Source organism: Mesoplodon mirus, assembly GCF_964341445.2.
Source record: "Mesoplodon mirus genome assembly, chromosome: 17".
Classification (NCBI taxonomy): Eukaryota; Metazoa; Chordata; class Mammalia; order Artiodactyla; family Ziphiidae; genus Mesoplodon; species Mesoplodon mirus.
In genome coordinates, this window is record NC_138993.1 from 4770647 (window position 1) to 4797945 (window position 27299).

The following is a 27299-nucleotide window of genomic DNA, read 5'->3' on the forward strand; positions in this document are numbered from 1 at the left end:
GACAGGCAGATCTGGAAGCCAAAGAGAGGGCCCCAGAGAGCTCCAAGTTCATGCGGGATTTCAGGACCTGATGGAGTTGGCATTTCTTCAAATCAATGGGGCAAAGAGGTTTTATCCAGGGAATGACATTGGAACAAGTAGCTGGCTGTCTGATTTCTCCCTTGACTACTTCCAGGAAACATTCTATGTTGTGCACAGAAGACAGATGTAAAAATTTTTAAGCCATTTTTCAAAATCCCCACCTAATGAATATTCAAACATTTGCACTCAGCAAAACACTTGCTCCGTTTAAGACACAGCAGTGAAGCAGCTCGTGCTGAGGATTCCCAGTGAATCAGCCACACGATCTCATTCTGCACTAGCTCGGTCCCATTTCATGTGTGCATTTTAGATGAGTTCTTCCGGCATGTATTCAGAAAGTGTGTGCACTTTAAAAAGAGCCCTCAGGGGCTTCCCTGGTGGTGCAGTGGTTAAGAATCCGCCTGCCAATGCAGGGGACACGGTTTCAAGCCCTGGTCCAGGAAGATCCCACATGCTGCGGAGCAACTAAGCCCGTGCACGACAACTACTGAGCCTGCGCTCTAGAGCCCGCGAGCCACAACTACTGAAGCCCGTGGGCCTAGAGCCCGTGCTCCGCAAGAGAAGCCACCGCAATGAGAAGCCCGTGCACCGCAACGAAGAGTAGCCCCCACTCACCGCAACTAGAGAGAGCCCATGCTCAGCAACGAAGACCCGACGCAGCCAAAAATAAATAAATTAAAAAAAAAAAAAAAAAAAGAGCCCTCAAATTTCACTGTGGGGAACGGATTTACCGAGGCCAGGACTGGAAGCCGAAATGCTGATTCGGAGGCAAAGGTGGTGGCGGCCTAGACCAAAGCCATGGCCTAGAGATATCAAAGTAGGTGGGCTCAGGAGCTTTAGAGGGTCGTCCTGAGAGGACCTGAGGTCTGGATGTATTGGCAGGATGGACATAAAGGCGCGGAGGACGATTCTGTCTCTGACCTGTGTATGTGAGTGAGGGCAGGATGGGGGTTGAGCCAGTTGAGTCTGAGGTGTCTGTGTAACATCTGGACGGAGCTGCCCACGTGACAACGGGCTAGAAGGGCCTGGAGCTCAAGGCACCTAGGCAAGAGGTAAAGATTGGTCACTAGCATCGCAGATAGTCGGGGGCGCGGAGTAGGTGAGGTTGCCCCAGCGGAGCGTGAAGAGAGGGACAAAACAGTCTGCCTGCAAGAGAACCCCACCACGGCCGTCACGTCCTAAAGATTCTACCTCAGCGTCTCGTGTCCCAAACCCGCCCCCATCCCCAAAGCCACCCCTTGGCCAGGCTCTTACGCCTTCTCAGCTGGATGCCCACAGCCTTCTCACGGGTCTTCCTCTTCCAGGCAGGAGGAATCTACTAAAAGGCTCTTCGCAAGCGTCGCTCTGAGAAATCAGTCCTCTGCTTAAAACCCTCCCGAGGTCCCCTCTCTCCATTTTAGAAAAATCCAGACTCCTTACCTGACCCGTTAGGCTCTTGGATTTAGAGCCCTACCTTCCTTGCCTCTTGGCTCTGGCCACACGTTACTCAAGTTTTGTCTTCTTCAAATATGAGCTTATTTTCTACACCGTGAGTGCTGTGAGAACAGAAATTGTGTCTTAGCCATCTTTATATCCCTTGCAACAACTGAAGTGATGCTTTTCACATAATAACCATTCAATATCTAAGAAATCAGTACTAGGTTTCTGCTGAAGTTTCTAGACAAGTTTCTAGACAACGCTGTTGAGGGACTGTCGCCCTGAACTGTACCAGATGTATCTTACGTGTACCTCAATTCCATTTATGACATTCCCACAAGATAGCCTTACTTTTGCCATTTTATAAATGAGGAAAGCAGGCTTATGGGCTATGGGACTGGGTCCTGAGGCTCTGAAGGGCTGGCTCGCTGTCCATTTAATGTGTGTCTGATTAGTTCAGCATATAAAGGAGAAGGCAATGAACATTACGGTCACCAAGCGACCACCAGTTCAGATCTAGATTGGTGCTGGGAAAGACACCAAGAGACCTGTGTCAGAGAAACTTGACGCGTCAGCAGTTATCTCTGACAAGAGTTCCCCCTGCAGAGAATGGGAGCATCTTTGATACCAGTGAACCATCACACAGCAGGGGGGACTGCAAGGCTGCCCTGGAATCAGCCCTCCTCCTATGGGACTGCAACGCCTGCATCTAACAGAGTGGCACCCGGGTCCTGGGGCAGGTCCATCAGACTCATTGGACTGGACTTCAATCTGTCGAGCAGTAAATTCACTTCACAAAACTTCCTTTGAAAACTTTGCAAGTTGCCCTTCAACTGCATTTTTTTCTCTCGTTCTAAAGCCCCTCCACGGTCCTTAAGACGTATCATCTTTCCATAGAAGGAAATTATTTATGCCAGAGCAGAGGATAGATACGATTCATTTCCAATAAAAGCTTTCAAGACACCCAACATTCTTCACCACGAGGCTGCTACTCTTATCAATCTGTCCTCAGAATCACTGTAGACCTTGTAACACATTCTGGGAGTTCCCTGGCCACAGAGTAATTATCTCAGAAGTACGAGAGCCATTTCAACTTTGTACCTAATCTCAAATTCTAATGTTAAAGCTTTGCCCCTTGGCATGTGGGACAGCGGCTAATAGATCCTGAGCGTGTGGATTCCAGTGATTCCCCGGCCATCAGGGCTAGGCCTCCCCAAACTGCCAGGCAACGTGAGTTTGTTAAAAGCAAATGCTTATAAAGAAACGGTGGTACATTCATACCGTGGAGTACTATGACCTAACCCCCAAGCCTGGTCCTCCTCCAGGGTTCTCAGCAGAAGGCTTCTGTCTCGTAAGCTGTGCCAGCGAGACAAATCCAGGAGTCCTCCTGGACACTGCTCCCCTCGCCTGCACCCCAGCCAGCACGTGGCAGAGTCCTGTTGCCCTGAAGCTTCATCACACACACCCACTCTGGCCCCTCCAGACCCCTCTCCACACCACAGCTCAGGATTTCCTTCTCAAAGCACAAATCTCCCCACCCCTGCCTGCCTGCTTTGGGATAGGATCTTAAGCCTTATCTTGCTTTGTAACTACATTCAGTAAATCAATGTAATTTCAAACCGGTTCTCGTCAATAGCTTAATATATAGTAAAATAGAGTATATATGATGTATAGAAGTCCAGACACTACATTGCTCATACTTGGGTTCACGATAGGAACTTAAAAAATACATCTGTTGGGCAGAGTGCAACAACTGAGATGGCTTTTAGAACGATAAATCCATGTAATGCTGGAAAAATAGGTAAGATGCTTATATTTTCTGAAGCTTCCATTATCCATCTAATCATCTTATACACGGACAGGCCATTTTGTAAGTCTACCTTCCTCATCATCCTATCATCACTTTTTATTTTTCCTTAAAATAAGTACAACACTCTGGCAGGTTATTAAAAACTAGCCAGTCAAGTCCAGCCAAGAAATTCATTTTTGCCTCCTAAAACAAACTCCATTTGGAAAATGGTTCCTTCCTGAAGGGAAAAGCTACCAGCAACCAGAAGTTTCAGTAAATAGGTTATAAACAACACAAGTAATCATTGCTTTTGTCACCCCAAAATGTGCACAGACAGTATGCGATCACTGTCTTGTTCCTGGGCCTTGCAGTGGGTGAGGCTTTGTGACGACATGGCCGCGTACAGTAAAATCACGTCTCTTCTTCGGCAATCTTGTCAATGACCCAACGTGCACTTTCCAGGATTTACTGGGCAAGGGCTGCACCACCGCACAAGGTGAGCTTTCACTCCTCGGTCACTTTTTAATGTCTTCTGTCAAGTTGGCCACAATTCGGAGGTTCCTAAATCTGAAGAACCTGAGTGTTCTCCAAAGGAAAGTATTTTGAGACGGTGGAGTGCGTCTTTTATGCAGGGTAGGTTCACCCAAGGCCGTTGTGCCCGCACAAACTGAAGGAATACGAAATCAACTCCTGCCACCTGAAACCTAGAGACTGGTGGGTGTGCTTTGCTCAACCCACCTACCTGTTTTCAAGTCAGGGACAGGCAAAGGGGCAACTTGCAAGGAAGCACCCCTTCCTAATGACCAGTGCAATCTAGATTCTCCCTGCCGTAAATGAGAGCACCCTATGTCCAGCTAGTTTAAAAGATGCAGGGTAGGCTTCCCTGGTGGCGCAGTGGTTGAGAGCCCGCCTGCCTATGCAGGGGCCACGGGTTTGTGCCCTGGTCCAGGAAGATCCCACATGCCGCGGAGCGGCTGGGCCCGTGAGCCATGGCCGCTGAGCCTGCGCGTCCGGAGCCTGTGCTCCGCAACGGGAGAGGCCACAACAGTGAGAGGCCCACGTACCGCAAAAAAAAAAAAAAAAATGCAGGGCAGTGAGATGTGGGGCTAAGACGAGCCCTGGCCTGGGACACACGGCTCCCTGTCCATACGAGCCCCGGCCTGGGACGCACGGCTCCGTGCCCATACGAGCCCCGGCCTGGGACGCACGGCTCCGTGCCCATACGAGCCCCGGCCTGGGACGCACGGCTCCGTGCCCATACGAGCCCCGGCCTGGGACGCACGGCTCCGTGCCCATACGAGCCCCGGCCTGGGACGCACGGCTCCGTGCCCATACGAGCCCCGGCTTGGGACGCACGGCTCCCTGTCCATACGAGCCCCGGCCTGGGATGCACGGCTCCCTGCCCACCCTGTCTCTGCAGCCTCACGTGGGAAGGAGCTTGTGTTTCTAGCACAACCTCTGAGCCGGTCTAGGCACCCCACCTGCCAATGGTAAAACGCGTCCGCTCGAGGCTTCATTTCTTGTCTTCTGTCACTGCTGAACCAACAGAGAGCTTTCCCTTGTACTTAAGGGCCCTTCTGCTCTTCCCACTGCTCCGTCCCAACTCAACCGTAGAAGCAAAACACCCCCTAGACGGCAGCCCTTCAAATGCCGTATGTAAAGACAAGAGTGCTGTCCCTCTTAAGTATCCCATGAGTGTTCCTTAGATGATTTCACTTGTTGACAATGCTCCCAACAGGCCAACTCTGGATTGGCAGTGAACTTATAGAAACCGTGATCTAGAACTTCAGGTGAGTTCTAACACAGGCCCAAACCTGGATGATTAGAATCACCTGGGAGCCCTTGAGAACTCGATTTCTCATCTTTGGTCAAAATCTTTGGGGATGGATCTCGGGAATCTGAATGTTTGTAAAATTCCTCCAGTGATTCTGCTAATTATCCAGATTTGGGAATGAGCTATCAGTAGAGTGGGACTGTTTTTTTGATCTTCAAAGAGTTTTGCTTTTTGAAAACAATTAGAAGGTATGACGTTTTCCTTAAGTCCTAGATCACTTTAATTATAGGGCAAATCATTGACAGCAGGTGAGGAAATTTAAGAAAGGAACCCATTATTAAGGTGGATTAGAGTAAGTGGCATATGATGAATAGTGTAAGCTTGTTTCTTCAGAAATCAGGGGTCCATAGTGGCTGCTTGAGGGAGAATTCCTGAGAGTAATTTAGAACCTTCCACAGGGAAACAACGGGTTAAGATCCACTGTCACCTGGATCTACTACCTTCCAGCTGAGTGACTTTGGGAAAAATCACGTAACCTCTGAAAAGCCTTAGTTTCTTCTTTTGTAAAATGAACCTCATAGACACTGTCTTCAAGATGAATCTTTAAAAAACGTAAGATGCTGAGTACAGGGCCTATCACATGCTCAACTCAAAGATGATGGGTTATTTCAGCAGCTCTGGAGATTTTTTAAAAAAGGGTTATCACAGAAAACATCAATGAGAAGAGGGAAAGCTTTCAAATAACATGCACAGGTACTGGAAGACAAGGGAACTTGGAAAAAGGGAGGGGCGGTCTTGGCTTTTCAACAGTCCATGAAAAACTCTTGAAAACAGACCATGTCATTTACTCAAAGTTCAACATTGATACAGATGATTATCTCAGCTCCCCACCTCCGGGTACTGTGTCACTCTGAGAACAGTCCTTCAGAGACCTGGATAAACAAGAGCACCTCCAGGCCAGGGTTCCCAAGAACAGTGAGGATAAATAAACAGCCGTCACTCAACGGCTGACGAAGCTTCAAGTTCTCAAGTTCACGTGCTGATTTTACAGGAGCAAGTACTACCCTGGAAGGGAGGAGGGGTGCTAGCAACAGTGACTGTTAAGATATTTTGCCCTTTGAGATTCTAAGTTTAAATTCCTAAACTTGGGATTTTGGGAAAGACAATGCTACTAAATAAAGACAAATAAATGCAAGGTACGTGCTGAAGAAACACGCAGGCACGTATGGAATGCTATTTTACACAAATGGGATGTGTTCTGGGAAAATCTCTTTGGGTCACAAAAGTAGTAACTTTTGAGCAAAACCAGTAACACAGAGTCCAAAGTGTGTACTTCTAGTTTGCAAATGCATTTGAGGAAAAAAGGAAAAAACACACAAAACCCCACAAGCACAAATAAACCAACTTTAATAGATATTATTTCGTATTTATATAGCGCCTTCTTCAAGAACCTTAGATGCTTTACAGACATTATATCTAATTAATCCCCACAACAACCCTGTGAGGTAGGTATTACTCCCATTTTACAAGATAGGGAGACTGAAGCACAGAGAGGTTAAGTGACTTGCCCAAGGTCACACAGTTAAATTCACTGAAGAGCCAGGACCTGAGCGCCTTAGCCTCCCAACTCCCAGGTAAATACCTCATGAGAGAATCTTTATTGAAAAGTAGCTTTAAAGAAAGTATCAAGAGTAGTAAGTTATGGAAGTGAGGTCTTTCTACTGCCGTCAAGGAAAGAAAAAACCCGACACGGATGGTTAGAGACGACGAGACCCATATATTACATTCCCCACCTCTTCCCTTTGCTTAAAGTCTCAGGGCTCCTGTCTCGAGCCAGCTTCTAAAGGTAAAGCCGCCAAGACAGAAGCCATGTGACTTAGAAGTGAGACTTAATTTAGAATATTTACTTTCAGTTATGATAATTTATAGAAATTTTTATTCCAATATACAAAATATGGGATAGCCATCCCGACAAACATGTACACAGTTAGACAGCAATCAGCCACCATTTACAACGGAAACCCACCCCCTCATTTCAATCAGTCAGACCAGCACACAACCTCACAACGCGTTCTATATGGGTCACTTTTCTTACTTACTATATCTGCATTTCCCCCCCCCGACCCTAACCCTACATGTTTTTAAAGTATACTGTATTTCTGAGAAGCTTCAAAACATTTTATGTAGATGCAGCTACACTTAAGGAGTGTACAAAGAAAATTGAGAACCATCACCCCATCGTCCCCTCCTGACAAGTCATCCTATTAAACAGGGTGTAGATGTGAACAGTGTGTGACTACCATGGAACTCAAAAACAACACTAGAACTTGCTTTAATAGGAAATTTAACCTTGGCTTTTACTTCACTGTATGTTTTTCTAAATGCAAAATGTAAAAACAAACACAACATAGTATCCCAATGCTGTACCTTTATGCAAATGACTTCATCTGTCTTTCTCATGCACATTGTGGCCCCAACGCCAAGTAAAAACTGGTTCAGCTTCACGTTCCTCCTCGTCTCCATACTGAAAGCTGCAGAAATTTAGCTTTAAATTCCAAGACAATTTGGCTGAAGCCCTCAAAATAAAAAATGCACCCACCTCCGCAGCTGCCACTCTGCCCACATTCTTGGTTGCGATTCTCTGTGCCATGCCGGTACATCAGGCAGGCCGTGTAATTTGTACAGAACCATTCCAGCCAGGGTAAGGCGTTAGAAACTGTCTCTTAAAAAGCAATCTGTCAAAATATATCATCATTTTCTCCCAGTACATCTGTTTCAACAGCCCTATTAGCTATGCGACCCTGTTAAAGATCTATTCATGGAACGAACAGGTGAAGTCATTTCCTGAGCTAAAAGATACAGATAATAAATGTTAATAATAGCAGCAGACAAAACATTTTTTTTGTTGCTTGTTTTTCAGATTCAACAGTATTAGTAAAATAAGTTTACAAAATTACAACGATTAAAAAAAAAGATTACTGCCTGGAAAAACATGGATAAAGAACATCTAAGACCTGATTGCTATTATCCTGAATACATATTCAATTATTTTCAGCAAGTTACACTCGGCCACTGTCAGACAACTTCTTGATGCATGGAAAAGTGTCAACTGCAACGGTTTACATACATCGTACATCACACATATTACTTCTTGAAACTCCCAAAAGAATGAAGTCTTAAACACAAAGTTAAATTCCAATAACATTTGTAAAGGTGGAAGGGGGAAAAAAAGACTTGCTTTCAAAGTACTTCTGGTCGACCTCATTAAAACGTAATCCTCACAGGGTCTGTTAGCTCTCCAGGAGCTGGGGCTGGGATGAATCACTTGTTTCCAGGATAGAGAACATTTGAAAATATCGTAAGTGCTATGACATGAGTTATCCAAACGTGGCCGCAACCTGAAACAGAGTACTGAAGAACTCTCAAGACCAGCACACCACCACTGCACCAGGATTTCGTAGATCATTCCACAATGACAGGGAATTTTTGATAGTTTTTAATTTTACTGAAATTAAAACTGAATAAAATAACTGACAACTAGACAAATATTTAGCCAGAGATATCAGTTCCTCCTGAAAAAGAATATGTACCTCCTCCCACTGCAATTTTTCTTAAGGTAACTTATGATTTAAAACACGAGTTTAAAATTCACCTTAAAAACAGAAACAAACAAAAGGATTAGTTAAACTGACAAAAACTAATAAAAATATGCTCAAATTTACTGACAGAATCATGGGCACTTCATACAATACTTAGACTCTACCAGTTTTAAGTCAAATAAATAAGGAAAAAAATTATAATTACAAAGCCAGTCTTTCCCCTTGGGGAAACAAAAAGCCACTTTTGACCAACTGTTCCCTAGATATACATATACTGTATATTATTATAAGCTTCTTCAGAGAAGCAAACGTATTTGTCTTCCTGACACTGGATTCTAGTATCTGTTAGTTTCTTTACATCAGGAAGGCAACTGCAAGTGTTGGGCCCAAAAGTATTTCTGGTTTACGCTTGAAAAGACCACCCAGTATTGCTTCTCGACGTGTTCAACCAGGCAAATGTATGCAGTGTGTTCAACATCATCTCCTGCAATTGTCAGTACAATCTCACAGATTCCTTTTCTTTCTACTGCACCCCCAAGGAGTTCAATCATTATTGGTGCAATTAATGAAGAGAAAATGCATGTCAGTTACTGGAAGGCTGTTTTACAAGAGGAGCTGGTATCTCTGATTCCACTGCCTTGTTGTACGGAACTGCGCAGACAGCATGATACCTGAGCAAACCAATCAACTACCATGGTAGGAAGAGCGTGTTCATCCAGTCTTTGCTTTACTGCGTGCAAAGTGTCCTACTGCCCCCTGAGCTTCCTGCATTTCTCTTTTCTTGGAAAACTGGTGCTTGATCCTTTCCCAAATAACCAGAGAAGAAATGAGGCAGAAAGTCTCTCTTCATCGCGGTTCCCTCAGTCCCGGGACTGATAGAAAAGGATGTAACCAGACTCAGAGTTCTTTGAGATATCTGACGTCAACCCGTAGAATTCTTCGATAGCTTGTGCATCTATTTTCTGTGAGGCAAAACATAAACGTGAGTACAAAAACGAGCTCTTTGAATTGCTTAAATCCAATAAAATCTCCAACCTTTCTTAGAATAATGCCTTTCATTTTCTCGTTCATAAAACAGCTCTGTACAATCCAAATGACTTAAATTAAAAAGACGGATAATGCCAAGTATTGGTGAGAATGCGGAACAAATGGAACTCTCATTCAGAGCTGGGAGGAATGTAAAATGGCACAGATGCTGGGGAAAATGTTTAGCATCATCTTCTAAGGCTGAACATACAATTACCCTGTGTGTGACCCAGCAATTCTATTCCTGGGTATAGGCTGAACTATAGGAAACCACTAACTGTCAACCATTTGGGACCTACAAAAATGGCTATTTCATATGGTTCAATCTAAAATATACCCAAGAAAAATGAGGGCCTATGTCCAACAAAAGACTTGTACAAGGATAATCAAGGCGGTTTTATTTGTAATAGTCAACAATGGACAAAAAATCAAGTTTCTAACATGGTATATCCATACAGTGGAAAATTAGACAGCAATAAAGAAAGAACTACTATTGCAGGCAACAAGATTGAGTTGCATAGGTACTGACGAGTGAAAAAAGCCAGACACAAAAGCAGTCGCACTGGATGAGCCCACTTATATCCAAACATAGGCAAAATTAATCACAGTAACATAATAAAATTCAAAATAGTGGATTCCAGAGGATGGTGGGTAGGGGAGGAAAGCTGTGGGTACTGACCAGGAGGAATAAGGGAGCTTGTTGGGGTGCTGAAAATATACTATATCTTGATCTAGATGGTGGTTACGTGTGTGTGTGTGTGCACGTGTGCATTCACATGTAAAAATTTAAGTTGTTTAAAATTTGCATACTTTACTGTCTTATAGCTCAATAAATTATTTTGTTAATAGTGTTTTTTTAAACTAGCTCTGTTGTTGAAAGATTTCCTTTGTTTTATTCTAAACATTTTTAAAAAATTTTATGTATTCATCTATCCTATCTATCTATGGCTGCGTTGGATCTTCGTTGCTGCACGCAGGCTTTCTCTAGTTGTGGCGAGCAGGGGCTGCTCTTGGTTGCTGTGCAGGTGTGAGGGCTTCTCATTGAGGTGGCTTGTCTTGTTGTGGAGCACAGGCTCTAAGCACGCAGGCTTCAGTAGTTGTGGCACGCGGGCTCAGTAGTTGTGGCTCGCGGGCTCTAGCGTGCAGGCTCAGTAGTTGTGCACAGGCTTATGTGCTCCGCGGCATGTGGGATCTTCCTGGACCAGGGATCGAACCCGTGTCCCCTGCATTGGCAGGCGGATTCTTAACCACTGTGCCACCAGGGAAGTGCCTATTCTAAACATTTTAAAGGTTAGCTGACCATTCCAGCAATGGGACTGGATGTTAGGGAGTAAGAAGTAGAAATTAGACTACAATCTGAAGACCTGTCATATACAATGAGAAGCTGGAAGGAAAAAGTCAAGAGCAAAATACATACACAACTTTGAAGAAAAACAAGAAATTAGGAAACTACTTACTTCTACAATGTCGTCATCAAACAACAACCAAAAATCATGACTCTTAACTATTGCAATATAATGGCCTCGATTGGGACCACTAAAACAAAGAGAAATAAAAGTTAATTTTATACAAAGTTTATTAGCATTGCTCTTCTATGCCCTATATTCCACGTTCTATAAAGTAGAAAAACTGAAACAGATAAAAATATTCCTTACCTATTCTTTCCCCCAAAAGATCAAGCTACATTGATCTGAACTGGCATTCAATTTTAAGACCAAATAATCAGTACTCTACTTTGAGAGATATACCCAGTATTCTCTTTATATAAAGCTATACTATAAAATTCTTTGTTGCCTTTTAAAATTATTATTATTTTTTTTTATTTTTTGGCGATACGCGGGCCTCTCACTGTTGTGGCCTCTCCTGTTGCGGAGCACAGGTTCTGGACGTGCAGGCCCAGTGGCCATGGCTCATGGGCCCAGCCGCTCCATGGCATGTGGGATCTTCCCAGACCAGGGCACGAACCTGTGTCCCCTGCATCGGCAGGCAGACTCTCAACCACTGCGCCACCAGGGAAGCCCTAAAATTGTAATTTTCCAATTTGCTTCTATAAAAGATTTAAATAAAAATTTCTAGCATTTTTGGGGGGGAGGAGAGGTGATCACAGCCAGAACATGCTGAATTAAACTACAAAACAATGCATGTAGAATTATTTCTGAGTCTTAACCCTTGGCAATAGTTTTTCTCGAGGAAAGATTCCATGTGATGCTTGAAAAAGTAAAGATATCAAATCCTTGGCTCTGAAATCAAGCTCCAACTTCATAAACTTCTTTAAACAGTGACTTTTTTTAGTATTATTAGTGCTAGCTTTAAGTACTTAACTCTTAGCACCATTATAATTATTATAATTGCCTCTGCATCTCATTTTCAACAAATCTGGAATACAGAAATCTAGAAAAATGTAAAAATAAAGGTGGGATTATTTCTTTTAAAAGTTCTTTTTTTTTTTTTGGCTGTGCCTCGTGGCTTGCAGGATCTTAGTTCCCTGACCAGGGATCGAACCCTGTGTCCCCTGCAGTAGAAGCGCAGAGTCCTAACCACTGGACCGCCAGGGAAGTCCCTAAAAGTTCTTTATAAAGAACACGTGAGGGGCTTCCCTGGTGGCGCAGTGGTTGAGAGTCTGCCTGCCGATGCAGGGGACATGGGTTCGTGCCCCGGTCCAGGAAGATCCCACATGCCGCGGAGCGGCTGGGCCCGTGAGCCATGGCCGCTGAGCCTGTGCGTCCGGAGCCTGTGCTCCGCAACGGGAGAGGCCACAACAGTGAGAGGCCCGTGTACTGCAAAAAAAAAAAAGAATAGGATAAATCTATGTGTACTAACAGGGAAAGATCTTCCAAATAACACTGAATAAAGAAAGCAAATTACAGAACAGTAAATACAATATAATACTACTTAAAAAAAAAAAAAGAACACGTGAAAGATTTTTAACCTCTCCCAGTTTAAGTATGACTCACTACAAAACCTTATATATAATTTTTAAATCAAATTATAATTCTACCACAATTACTATATTACAGACTTTGAAGTAATTTTCAACACAGATTATTCTTTATGGTGAATACTATTTTAAAAGTAGCAACCTCAGATATAAGAATAAGCTGCCTCCAAGTTTCCTCAGATCTTTGATTCCATAGTTGAGATGAATATCTTAGGTGACAAAATGACACAAAGAGAGTACTTTTTCACTGTAGAGGAAAATACCTCAAAACTTAAAAAAAAAAACCCACTTTTAATGCTTAAATAAACCTCCAGTCTGATCACTACACCAGGGTTCTGTAAGGTACCTGATATTGTTTTCCTCTGTTCAGATGTCATCACTATTTCTTTAGAAACATAATGCTCCAAAATGGAAAACAAAGATTATTGCTGAGGATAAGAGACAGGAGATGGGCTGACACAGACCACAGAGGTTAGAGACTGTGACAGAAGTGGACTCCCTCCCAGCCGTCCTGACATATTCTGAGCAGAAAGCTGGGAGAGGGAGGGACAGCTAATGAGAGGCTGGAGTACAACACGCTGTTAGTACAAGTTTCCAACAGCCAGGGGGAAAAGGATGAGTGACCTGTTTTTAAATTATTACAGGAGGAAATTCCCTGGAGGCCCAGTGGTCAGGACTCGGCACTTTCACTGACAGGGCCTGGGTTCCATCCCTGGTCAGGGAACTAAGATCCCGCAAGCTGCACGGTGTGGCCAAAAATAAATAAATAAAAAATAAAATTATTACAGGAAATTCTAAATAGTCAATGAAGACTGTATGTTCCAAATATAAATGTTGATTATGAGATACTCTTGTGGTTTGAGAATTTTTTGAGCTATTTTATAAATTAAGATGTATAGATGAGATAGTACACTATATTGGCTAACAGGAAACAAACACACAGACTTATAAAATCAGAAAGCTTATCTTTGAAGATTATCTCCAAAACCTTTTTAAAGTGTTTTTCACAATCATTAACATGATGAACATATCCAATTAATCTCAGAAATAACTTATTTTGTAAAATCTCTTTAAGCAGTGCTTTTTTTTTTTTTTTTTTTTTTACCAATAATCAAGAAAAAAGAAAAGGAAAAGAAAAACTAACAGGACTTAAAGTTCCCAGAATAATATATATATATATATATAGACAGATAGATTTTTTTTTTTTTTTTTTTTTTTTTTTTTTGCGGTACGCGGGCCTCTCACTGTTGTGGCCTCTCCCGTTGCGGAGCACAGGCTCCGGAGGTGCAAGCTCAGTGGCCATGGCTCACAGGCCCAGCCGCTCCACGGCATGTGGGATCTTCCCGGACCGGCGCACGAACCCATGTCCCCTGCATCGGCAGGCGGACTCTCAACCACTGCGCCACCAGGGAAGCCCCCCAGAATAATATTTAAATAATAAGAACAAGTATCAAATCCAGGCAATAACACACTATTTTAATATATAAAGGTTTTAAGAAGGAAATGGTAAAATGTATCTGAAATATCCATTTGAAATAAACTTATTTTTGTCCTATAGCACCGAGGGCTACAGAAACCTCCAAAAGGCCTGCATGTCTGAGTGGCTCACGAGCATCCTGTGCGTGCACTTGCCCACCAGTGAGCATCTTGCCAGCATGGCCCACGGCCCTGTTACCTTCCACAGTGAACCACGACGGCCACGAGGTCGTACATTCTGTCAGGATTGGTTGCATCGCCTGAAGTGTTAAATAGACGAAGTTCTAAAGGAAAAACTACCCGGTAAGAAAGTTTTGTATATCGATGAAGTTGATCCATATATTTAAATCTTTTCAGATGCAGAGCTAGAATCATGGGCAGCTTTTTAACTTTCATCCTGTTAAAATAAACATGAAAACAAAATTTCATAAGATATTCAGCATGTCCTTAAAAGAATTATCAAACTTCACGATTCAAGTAACAGTTGATAGCTTTCATAGCCTGGCACTGCCCACTTTTGCATATTTCTACCCATGACTTTTGTATTAGCAAAGCAAAATTCTGAAAGTCTTAAGACGGCCCCTGCCCCCCATCATCACCAAACCACATAATCTGACACAGCACTCGGTACGGCTCCCAAAGAGATATGATGGTACATTCCTTTATTAAGAACTCTGTAGTTCTGAAATATAGGTCACTGTGCCAGCTGCAGGAAAAACCAGCTCCTTAAGGCCGCTCCCTCCTTCAGAGGTGAATGGAGGCTGAGATCCATTTGTTCTATTCAGCTATACAATTCAGTAACAGACTGAGAGCAGGAGACAGTGAGAAAAGCATTAAAGACCATCCATTAAAGGCATTTGCCAGAGACAAGGAACAGCTCCTTAGTAAGAGCAGTGGCTGTGTGCATCCTGGAAAGGGAATAAAATAACCTGGAAACGCAGGAGTGAAGCTTTTACCTGTAAAGCACGGGCCTCCCCATCCCCAAATGCCCTGAAGACCCCTCCGGGCAGCCTCTCCCCTAGACACCACTGCTCCCCAATTTCACTTCAGCGCCAACGCTTGATCTTCTGGCACAAATAACTGTTCTCCTCAACCGTCCATCAGCACTTTACACATTCACTTCATATCTGTACAGTTTATTACACTATAAAACATTTAGATGATTATGGGTCTTTCTCTTGTAGGGTCTGGGTTCCGGATGGACAGATACCATCTCTTTTACTATGTTTCTCCACCTAGCACACATAGGTACTTGACAAACACTACAGAACTGAATTCTGTGTGTGTTCAGTGAAGCAAAACACTTTTCATAATTAAAAAATGAAATTTATTAAACCTCTGCCTCTAATGAAGTGAAAACAAATCATTTTTATAGCATTATTCTAGATCTGCATTCTACAGATCTTAAATGTGGTGCGGCAGCTTATTATTCCAGAAATGTTTATTAACCTGGCTTTTGGAAAACATTAGCGAAAATAAATGTAAAACCTAATCATTCCTGGAAAGCAATCTAGCAATACGAATTAACAGCCTTTACGGCCTTTACCTCAGTAATCGAAACTAAATATATCATCTCAGATACAAGACTTCTGAAAAGAATTCAGTTCTGGAGTTACTTTATATTGTGAAAAAGTGGGAGAATCCTAGCTATTCAACAACAGGAAATGCTGAAATACATAACAATACAAACACAACAGAATATTATACAACTTCAAACAATGTTGTTGAAAGTTTCTAAATGGCCTGGGAAAATACTTATGGAAAGTAAAAAAGTCAAGATATATATTTATATATACAGTAATCCAACTCTTAAACATCAGATGTTCAATTAAACTGGTACAGAGTTGCTAAAACAAACTCTTTCAAAACAGTAAAAGCAAACTATCCTTTGAAAATGTCCAGTGAGGTGCAAACCCACAAGGATTTTTCTAAGTGTTAAATATGTTAGTAGTGTATTAGATACAGTCAGTTAAGATTAGGAAGAGGAGACAGGTATGGCCTGGGGGTTAGGAAAAATGTGCTTTTAGAAATTAAGGCAGAGCAGAGAGGAAAAAGCCCAAATGGAGAAAAGAGAACATGTCCAAATGCTGGCTTATAAAATACGCCCCATCAGACAACACTGGAGGAACACGAATCCTCCCAGCAGCACTTCTTCCCAGAGGAAACCCAACACTTGTGAAGAGACACAGGATAAAGTCAGACACAAATATTTGTGGAGCCACATTTTAAAGATGATGAGAGACTATCTCACAAAATCTTTCTCATACTGAAATGGCTCAGGAAGAAATGAACACATATATAAGCTGAGTCAAATTCATTATGGAGATTGTGCAGCAGAAGGAAGAACAAAGAAGTTGATTTCCTGCTTGAAACACCAATTCCACCAACACACCAAAGAATTGATAGGATTCTGGTTTTCCTTCCATTCAAACGTGTGGAGAAAGGTGACCTTAGGGAGCTCTTGATCTCTGTCACTGTTGTTAAAAAAGTGGTCTCAGAATGTAATGTTTTCTCCAAAAGCAAATATGCTGAAGAAAAAAACGGGAGGACAGAGAACTTTTTTTTCCTTTTTAGTTAAAGTTTGAAATAGACATTGATTTTTAAAGAAATATTTGTTTATTTATGCACGCATGCATGCATGCATGCATGCTGTGCCGGGTCTTAGTTGCAGCACGTGGGATCTAGTTCCTTGACCAGGGATCAAACCCGGGCCCCCTGCATTGCGAGCACAGAGTCTTAACCCCTGGACCACCAGGGAAGTCCCCGACATTGATTTTTATCTTCTGTAAACTGACTTAGAAACTAATTTTCTATTTAGATTTTTTTAAATGGCATTTACCTACTACACAATGATTAAAATTTGGATAAATTTATGATATACATTTTCTTGCTTTTACATCTTTAAAACAATAAGGTGTGTTCATTTTGCACTAACGTAAGAGGTATTTACCTTTCTATTATCTAATTATAATTAGATAATATCTAATTATAATTTAAAACTATTTTTAAAAAGTAGAAGGATAGAAAAAGACATTAAATAACAAAGTCAGCAAAGCTGGCTCTGGCTGATTCTAATATCAGATAAAGTAGAACCCAAGCCAAGGAGTGTTACTAGAGATAAAGATGGACATTCCATAATAAAGAGGGCCAACTAATCAAGAGGACACAATCTTCAAGTACCAAATACCAAAGCTTCATGCTCCAAATACCAAATTTGATAGAATTAAAGAAATAAACAGATAAATGCACAGAGTTAGTCTTTAGCAGACTTCTCTAACAAAAAAAGTCAGTAGGAATAGGGAAGGTATGAACAACCAAATTATAGATCTAATGAACATTTATGGAACACTCCATTTCAAACTGAAGAATATATGTTCTTCTCAAGTACAGCTGGACATTCATTAATGTACTGGACAGTGAAAGAAGTCTCAATAAATTCCAAAAGACAGAGATCACAGGATATATTTTCCTGACAAAAATTAAAAAACAATAAAATAGCAAAAAACCCCTGAAATATGGAAACTAAGCTATATACTTCTAAATAAGCCACGGGACAAAGACAAAATCACAAGGGAAATTAGAATAGATTTTTAAATGGATGATAATGCAAATACAACATGTTAAAATTTGTGGGAACACAGCCAAAGCAGCGTTTAGAGGAAAATTTATAGCTTTAAATTTTTATATTAGAAAAGAAAAAGGGCAAGTCTTGACCACACAGAAAAGCTTAATAATTGTACATAAAATTCCACAGTTTCCTCTTATAAACTTAATGTCAAGCAGGACTAACTGGGGCACATGGTGCTGGGGGTGAGTGGAGCACGACCTATGACCACGCGTGACTGTCAGCAGACATTTAAGTTGCTTCCACCTCTTCTTGGTTATTGTAAATACTAGAGCAACGAACATGGGAATGCACGTATCTCTTTGAAAATCCTGTTAACAGTTCTTTTGGATATGTACCTAGAAGCAGAATACTGGATCATACGGTAATTCTATTTTTAATATTTTTGAGGAAGCTTCACACTGTTTTCCACAGTGGCTGCAACATTTTACATTTCCACCAACAATGCGCAGTTCCCTTTTCCACACATCCTCATCAACACTCATTATTTTCTCTTTTTATTTGAAAGTGGCCATCCTAACTAATGTGAGGTGGTATCTTATTGTGGTTTTGATTTGCATTTCCCAGATAATTAGTTATGTTATCTTTTCATATGCTTGTTGGCCATCTGTATGTCATCTTTGGAGAAATGTTTACTCAAGTCCTTTGCCCATTTTTTTTTTTTTTTTTTTTTTTTTGCAGTACGCGGGCCTCTCACTGTTGTGGCCTCTCCCGTTGCTGAGCACAGGCTCCGGACGCACAGGCTTAGCGGCCATGGCTCACGGGCCCAGCCGCTCCGCGGCATATGGGATCCTCCCAGACCGGGGCACGAACCCGTATCCCCTGCATCGGCAGGCGGACTCTCAACCACTGCGCCACCAGGGAGGCCCCTTTGCCCATTTTTTAACTGGGTGATTTGGTTTCTACTCTTGAGCTGTGTGAGTTCTTTATAATCTGGATACTAACCTCTTATCAGATGTCTGGTCTGCAAATACTTTCTCCCATTGCTCGTATCATTTCATTCCGCTGTTTCCTTTGTTGCACGTTAAGTTTTTAAGTTCGATGCAGCCCCATTTATCTGTTTTTGCTTTTCTTGCCTGTGCTTTTGGTGTCATGTCCAAGAAATCACTGCCATACTCAACATCGTGAGGCTTTTTTTCCCCCTATGTTTTCTTCTAAGAGTTTTATAGTTTCAGGTGTTATGTTTAGGTCTTTAACCAATTTTGAGTTAATTTTTGTGAATGGTATGAAGTAAGGATCCAACTTCAATCTTTTGCATGTGGATACCCAGTTTTCCCACCACCATCTGTTGAAGATCATTGAGCATATAAATGCGCGTTTGTTTCTGGGGGGCAGGGGTGCGGTGATAAGCCTGGCTACCTATAGGGGCACTGACCAAACTATTAAATATATAAGGATAATGGGAACCAATCTGTACTGTCAGAGGAGGGGCTTAAAAATATTAAAAAGGAGAAAACCAGAATAAACCCTATGGTGTTGGATGAAACTGGAGGTACTGTTGTGAATTTGTGGTTTTTCGATACAGATAGACCAACAGATAAATAAGTACAGATGTAAATGTGTGTACATATGTACACACAGGAGCACGCATGTCCTCCCGCTCTGTTCACTAAGGGGGCCCAGGAACAGTGACACGGCAACGGCAACGAGCACACCTACACCACGGTCCTGGTTTTTAAAGGTTATTCTCCCCCTAAAAGGAATCAGGGCTCCTTCGAGAAATGGCTGGTACCAGTGTGGGGGGCAAGGAAGGTACAAAGCGAGCCTGGACATCTTGTTGCACTACCGAGTAAAGAGGGGCCGGAGAACAAAGGGACAGGGCAAAAGACACAGGAGGCAGCGGGAGGGGGCTCCTGCCGGCCAAATCGGGATAATGCGGACATGAAAGTAAACGAGACATCATTACCCACGGGATACAACAGGAGTCCCTGAGTCCGCACTGAGAGTTAAAAAATGAAAAAAATTGTACATATCCCCATTTCTCATCAAACTTTCAATCTCAAAACACGTATGAATTACAACTGGGGAAAAGCACAGCTGCACAGTGAAGAATCCTGGGAGACAGCGCCTTAGTCAAGTGTCCAAAGAGAACAGTACCAGTCACAGGATGTGCGAGACAGGGTCCCAGAGCAGGCCTCAGACCGTCCTCGGAAAGGCCGGGTGCAAGGAGGGTCCTGGGTTAACACCTGGGAACTTGACTGGGGGGTGTCCCCACTGTTCCCTAACTGACAAGCGTGTCTTGATGCCCCTGAGAACTGTCTGTGCAAATCACATGGTTTATGCTGAACACCTGCTTTCCTTCTGGGAGCCTGGAATTTCGGTACATGCCAGGCAGAGGATGCCTACGTGTCCAGCCCCCAGTAAATCTCGGCCACCGAGTTGGTGATGAGCTTCCCTGGGAGACAGCACTTCTCCCATGTTGTCACATTTGATGCTGGAGGGACTAAGTACGTCTGTGTGACTCCACGGGGACACGACTCTTGCAAGCTGGCCTGGCTTCCCCTTGGCTGACTGTACTTGTCCCCTTTCCCTGTAATAAATCTCAGCTGTGAGCACGACGATATATGCTGAGTCCTGCAAGTCCTCCTAGTCAATCACCAAATCCAGGAGTGGTCTTGGGAACCCTGACACTTGACACATATCAAAATTGTGTGCCATTTAAAAGAACACAGTGAGAAGAACACAGCATCACTTCTGTGTGATTCGTGCCCAAAATACATAACCTGAACCTAATCATACAAAAACATGAGACAAACCCAAAGAAGAACATTCTATAAAATAACCAATCTGTAATTTTCAAGTGCCAAGATAATGAAAGTCAAGAAAAGACTAAGAAACTCTTCTAAATGTAAAAAAGACCAAAGAGACATGAATACTAAATGCAATGTGTGATTCTGGACTGGATCCTTTTTTCTATAAAGGACATTATTGGGACATCTGGTGTCACTAAAATAAGGTCTGTGATAACAGTAACACATCAGTGTTACTTTCCTGACCTGGATGGATACAGTACATAGGAGATTTCCTTTTTGGTAGGAAACAGCTACCCAAGTGTCCAGGATCTTGGGACGTCATATCAGGAACTCACTCTCAAATGGTTCAGGGTAAAAAAAAAACATTATTAGTATTGTTAATGCAACTTTTCTGAGTCTGATTCAAAATAAAAAGTACAATGATCAGGAGGAGGATAATGATGATGATGATGATGATGATTCAATTCCTTGATACCAAAATACCATCTTTATAATAATATACTGAGAGAAGGTACAAAATCCTATGTAGGAACAGTGGAAACCAGGGTGAGGGTGAGTGAAGTACTTTCCCCTCATCCTTCCTCACCAAGAAAAAGTTTACATAATCAAGAAAGCTTCAAAGCAAAATATTTTAACTGTATTGGTTTATGATTATTAAACAATCACTAAATGCAGAAAATCACCTGAGGGTACAGAGTTGAATACTGTTTATCTATTAATTATCTAATGAATCTGAGCTGTTGGTGATAAAAGAAAGAATGTTTTCTCATTGTAAATTGTCATAGATCGCTTTCAGCTAGAAAAGCCCATCTACTACACTGCCAAAGAATCACTATAAATGTTAAAAACACTAACTTACCGTTTGTGTGCTTCCTGTTTGCTGCGGCATTCTTCACAGTAGTATTTGTATTCACTGCATAGAGTTTCTGTGTTGCTAAAACCCCTGTGTAAAACACAAAATAATTTTGTCTATACCAGAAAATTATGTATTCATTTAAAAATATTCTAAACCTAAAGACAGTCATTACATGTCAAAATAAATAACTCTGCACTTACCTTAAGCAGTGAGTAATGGATGTGTTTTGTTCCACGTCAACAGAAAGGTCTAAAAAATCTTCATCTTTGCTGCTTATCTGTAAAAATAGGGAAATACCTTTGATTTCTTTTTTTTTAAAACATCTTCACTGGAGTATAATTGCTTTACAACCTTTGATTTCTTTAATCACTGTTCCAAAATGATAGAATTAAGTGCACTCTATTATTAGTATTATTATGTATAATTAAGTATATAAAGAATTCTTTTTCCCCCAAGTTATCCAAAAGGACACTGAATGAATAGCTTTCATTATATGTAGAGGTAAAACACCGAAGTGCACCTGTGACTGATTTTCTTACTGGCAAAGGCTAGTGTGATGTGAAATTCCATTACTTCCCCTAATCTTGGTAATACTGTGAAGCATAAAACAAACTGTACCATATACACTATTTCTTAAGAAACGCAGGCCAAGACTGAATGAGAATATTTGGCAAAGGATGTGATATCTGTATTGTTTTATCATTTAAGAAAAAAATTTAGCCCCAAATGCCTAACTATAATCTTCACTTATGGCTTTCTTTTATTTCCCCCCAAAATTGAACAATGTTCTGTTTGAATTATGAATAAATCATCTTATAAAAATGAAGTTACTCTTTATTCATCTGAACTGCAGTAGGACAGAGCTTTAGTCATCACTCTTCCTACGTGCAAGGAGACGACACGATGCAACGGGAGGGACCTCGACTCGGTCCCCGGGGCCTCCCACTCGCAACGACTCTACACCCATTGATGGTTTGTGATGACTTTTCAATACAACACCAAAAGCATTTAAAGAACATCGAAAGCATTTCCATGAAGGAAAAAACTGGACTTTATTAAAATTAAAATTTAATACTTAAAATTAAAAACTTCTGATCTACCAAAGACACAGTTCAGAGGATGAGAAGACAAGCCACAGACTGAGAGGAAATCTCTGCAAAAGAACACACCTGATAAAGGACTGGTATCCAAAATATCCAAAGAACTCTTAAAACTCAACAGCAGGAAAACAAACAACCTGATTTTAAAAATGGGTCAAAGACCAGTACAGACACCTCACCAAAGAAGATATACAGATGGCAAATAAGCACATGAAAAGATGCTCCGCATCATATGTCATCAGGGAAATGCAAATTAAAACAACAACAAGACACCACTACACATCTACAATAGAATAGCTAAAGCCCAGAACACTGACAACAGCACCCGCTGATGAGGATGTGGAGCAACAGGAACTCTCACTCACAGCTGGCGGGAACGTGCGATGGTGCAGCCACTCTGGGAGCTCCTCACACAACTAAACATACTCTTTTTTTTTTTTTTTTTTTTGCGGTACGCGGGCCTCTCACTGCTGTGGCCTCTCCTGTCATGGAGCACAGGCTCCGGACGCACAGGCCCAGCGGCCATGGCTCACGGGCCCAGCCACTCCGTGGCATGTGGGATCTTCCCGGACCGGGGCACGAACCCACGTCCCCTGCATCGGCAGGCAGACTCTCAACCACTGCACCACCAGGGAAGCCCAAACATACTCTTCTTACCACACGATCCAGCAACTGTGCTCAGCGCTGTACTAACCAAAGAGGCTGAGAAGTTATGCCCACACAAAAACCTGCACATGCACGTTCATAACAGCTTTGTTCATAAAGCAACCTAGATGTCCTTCAGTAGGTGAATGGATAACCTCTGGTACCTCCAGACAATAAAGCGTAATTCAGCAGTAAAAAGAAATGAGCTATCAAGCTGTGAACAGACATGCAGGAACCTCAAGTACATACTGCTAAGTGAAAGAAGCCAATCTGAAAAGGCCGCATACTCTACGATTCCAACCACATGGCATCTGGAAAAGGCAAAACTATGGAGGCAGTAAAACAACCAGTGGCTGCCCGGGGTTGAGGAGGAGGGAAGCAGGAATACGTGGAGAACAGAGCGAAACCACTCTGTAGGATACTGTAGTGACTGACACAGCATTATACATTTGTCAAAACAAAGAGAAGTCAAAGAACAGACAACACCAAGAATGAACCCTTATGTACACTATGGATTTTAGATACTAACGTATCGACATTGGCCCATCAATTGCAACAAATATATCTTACTAATGCCAAGGATGTTACCATTGGGGGAAGTGGGGAGGGGGGCAACCTGGGAACTCTCTGTACTTTCCACTCCATTTTTCTTAAATTTATTTAAAAAGAAAAAAAAAAACCAGTTCCTTATTAGCCTCTGTCAGTGGAAGTTTATCTGATTCAGTTCACCGAGTAGACTCTGTTATTCTTTCCAACATCCATCAAGCATTTCCCTTACTCTTCTAGCTTGGGGACTCTTTTCCAGTTGCCCACGCTACTCTCCTCCGCTATTAAAAACTAGCAGTACAACCATCACAGTAAAGACTGGATTGGGCAAAAATCACCAGTGAATGCTAAGTCTGGGGGGAGAGTTTGATGAGGACCAAGAATATTTGTGTTGGGCTTCCCTGGTGGCGCAGTGGTTGAGAGTGCGCCTGCCGATGCAGGGGACACGGGTTCGTGCCCCGGTCAGGGAAGATCCCACATGCCGCGGAGCGGCTGGGCCCGTGAGCCATGGCCGCTGAGCCTGCGCGTCCGGAGCCTGTGCTCCGCAACGGGAGAGGCCACAGCAGTGAGAGGCCCGTGTACCGCAAAAAAAAAAAAAAAAAGAATATTTGTGTCTCCCACAGTCTGCCTACTAGTTACAAGGGCATAAAACACAGTCATTATGAAGTGGAGAAACTGAACAACATCGTGAATCGGAGATCAAAATTAATTTTACCCACGAGGGGCAGAAGGAACTGTGTGCCTGTTTGTGATATCCTGACGAGGACACATTAACTATGAAGTGTTCCAGCCAAGAATGTACAACCGGGGCTTCCCTGGTGGCGCAGGGGTTAAGAAACCGCCTGCCAACGCAGGGGACACAGGTTGTAGCCCTGGTCCAGGAAGATCCCACAGGCCGCAGAGCGACTAAGCCCGTGCGCCACAACTACTGAGCCCACGTGCTGCAACTACAACTACTGAAGTCCGTGTGCCTAGGGCCCGTGCTCCAGAACAAGACAAACCACCGCAATGAGAAGCCCGCACAACAAAGCAAAGAGTAGCCCCCGCTTGCCACAACTAGAGAAAGCCAGCATGCAGCGACGAAGACCCAATGCGGCCAGAAATAAAAAATTAATTAATAAAAGAAAAAAAAAGAATGCACAACCTGCATCTAATTAGAAGGAAACGTCAGACAAACTTGATATGAGGAACGTTAGGTTAAAAGGGGGAGGGGCATAGTCTTTAAAAATGTAAGTATCATAAAAGACAAGAAGACTATGAACATGTTCCAGATTGCAGGAGGCTAAAGGAAGCATGGTGACCACATGCGATGCCAACCACTAAACTCTAAAACCAGACCCTGTGCTGAGAGGAGGCTGTGCTGTAAAGGGGGTCACTGGTAGAACTGGATAAAGGTGCCTAAGTAAGAGTCTGACCTTTCATTCGTCAAGGGAGAACAAGGTAAAGAACAGGAGGCCTGCGTTATCCGACCCTATGAGTAAATCATTTTCAAGAGATTTACCTACTGCTCGTCTTTACAAACTACCCAGCAAGTGGGTAGTTTCCCTCCTTGAGTGTACACAGTAGGCTTCAGTTTTTATTCCAACCATAAGCAACAAACATAATTGTAGGAAAAGGAGCAACAAATTAATATACTTCCCTGACCTGTAGGTTTCTTACGAGCTCAACTGACTGTAATTTCCAGAATGTGGCTCTATGGTCTCCTGTAGTGAAACAAACTCAAATAGTTCAAACTGCAGCAAGTATTTCTCTGCCACCTCAGTATTCACTATTAATAAGCAGACAACTGAGAGGCACATCTGTCACAGTCATATACTCCACACCTGAGGATTACAACTTTCAAGTTCATCTCTCATACCCATTCTCAAAGAACACTTAATATAATGGATTAGATTTGTTCTATACGAAATTTTAAGATATACTTACAGTTTCACAAGTAAGACATCTGGTTTCATTAGTTAATGTTCCCTGAAAAATCTCATGAACCCACGTTGGGTCTGGTGTGCTGTTGTTATTTTCACTGTCAATATTACCGTTGGGCAAACGACCATTTTGTTTTTCCTGCTTTCTCTCTTCTTGTAAAATATCAGCAATTGTATTTAGTAGGTAATTTAAGAATTCATGGGCATCTTGCTGCATGTAGTTGTCAAAAAGCTCTAAAAATAAGAATATACAGAGACTTATTTCAGAATTAATAACTTCATTAAAAAACTAAATTAAAAAAAGAATAGTATTCTATCAGAGCTAAGTAAAATGTTTGGAACTGTTATAGTAATGTACAAGAAATAGGTATCTTTCACATATACACATTATGACTGAATTTGGAGAAAATAAAGTTATGATGAAAGAGAATCTTTAAAAAAATACTAATAAATCAATGAGAAAAGAGCAAAACCTATCCTCACACATAATGTACTGAGAAGATAAGAAACAACTGCTTTTTATTAACTCACTTAATCTATTACTCCACAAATATTACAACATGGCAAGTTGTTTTTTTTTTTGGCTGCTGCATTGGGTCTTTGTTGCTGCACGCAGGCTTTCTCTAGTTGCGGCGAGCGGGGGCTACTCTTCATTGCGGTGCGCGGGCTTCTCACTGCGGTGGCTTCTCTTGTTGCAGAGCACAGGCTCTAGGCACATGGGCTTCAGTAGTTGTGGCACATGGGCTCAGTAGTTGTGGCTCGTGGGGTCTAGAGTGCAGGCTCCGTAGTTGTGGCGCACGGGCTTAGTTGCTCCGCGGCATGTGGGATCTTCCTGTATCAGGGATCGAACCAGTGTCCCCTGCATTGGCAGGCGGATTCTTAACCACTGCACCACCAGGGAAGTCCCAACATGGTAAGTTTTAAAGTAGAAGCTGGACAACCTCTTGGCAGTGCCAACGCAAATGCATAAGAACCACAGAGGAAGTTGTTAACATTAAAAAATACTGGGCCATACATGCTAGAGATTCTGATTAAGTCAGAGATGAGGCCTGGAACCTGCACTTTTCAAAGCTCCTCCAGGTGACTCTGCTGTGCAGTCAGGGTTGGGGAACAAAGGCATCCTGAACTACCTATTTAATCCAGAGAATCTCTAAGGCCCCTTCCAAAAGTGAGGTCTGTAACTCTGTGGACCGTTCCCTGTAGTTACAGGAATAAGCAAATGTCGTGGAAACCTGAGGGTCGCTAACATTAAGTGCTTGACCTGTGCTTGCATCACGCACCCTGAGCCTGAAGAGGAGGGACTTCAGGGGCAGGGTCTCATGCCCTGTGACACTGCTATTAACGGTATTTCACAAGCGAGGAAAGGGGATCAAGTGGTAAAGTCACTGCCAGGAAGCGGCAGGGCCCGGATTCAAGCCCGGCCATCCAGCCCCAGCGAGCCACACACAGGCAGCCGGGGCCACCTGGTAACACAAGGCGCCCACGGTCCAGCGAACAAAACGCACTCAGATGACCACCCAGTCAGGAAGCTTCACCTTCAGAGCTTCCGTAAACATTTAATAAGTGCCAGGAAGTTCACAGTTTACATTTTTTTAAATGATAGAATAGAAATTGAGAAGAAAATTTAGGGAGAGCCTTCCTAAAATAAAAGGAATTAAAAAATTACATTTTAGAAGAGCTACAGACCTGACTGCATAAAACTAAGTTCCATGCATTGAACTCATTGAAAAAGTTAAAAACAGTGAAACCTGAA

The 27299-nt window shown here is 42.5% G+C and overlaps 1 protein-coding gene across 1 annotated transcript in view; it reads right to left on the minus strand.

Moving 5' to 3' along the window:
• Window positions 1-6444: 6444 nt before the first annotated feature.
• USP12 (ubiquitin specific peptidase 12) overlaps window positions 6445-27299 on the minus strand; it is an 82294-nt gene continuing 61439 nt past the window's right edge. Inside the window, exons 4-9 of the mRNA XM_082602511.1 lie at window positions 25551-25780; window positions 21534-21610; window positions 21337-21420; window positions 14299-14496; window positions 11143-11221; window positions 6445-9621 (exon numbers count right to left, since the gene is read on the minus strand). Of these exons, the coding sequence (XP_082458637.1) occupies window positions 9520-9621; window positions 11143-11221; window positions 14299-14496; window positions 21337-21420; window positions 21534-21610; window positions 25551-25780 (770 nt within the window). The 3' untranslated portion in view covers window positions 6445-9519. The remainder of the gene's footprint in view (window positions 9622-11142; window positions 11222-14298; window positions 14497-21336; window positions 21421-21533; window positions 21611-25550; window positions 25781-27299) is intronic.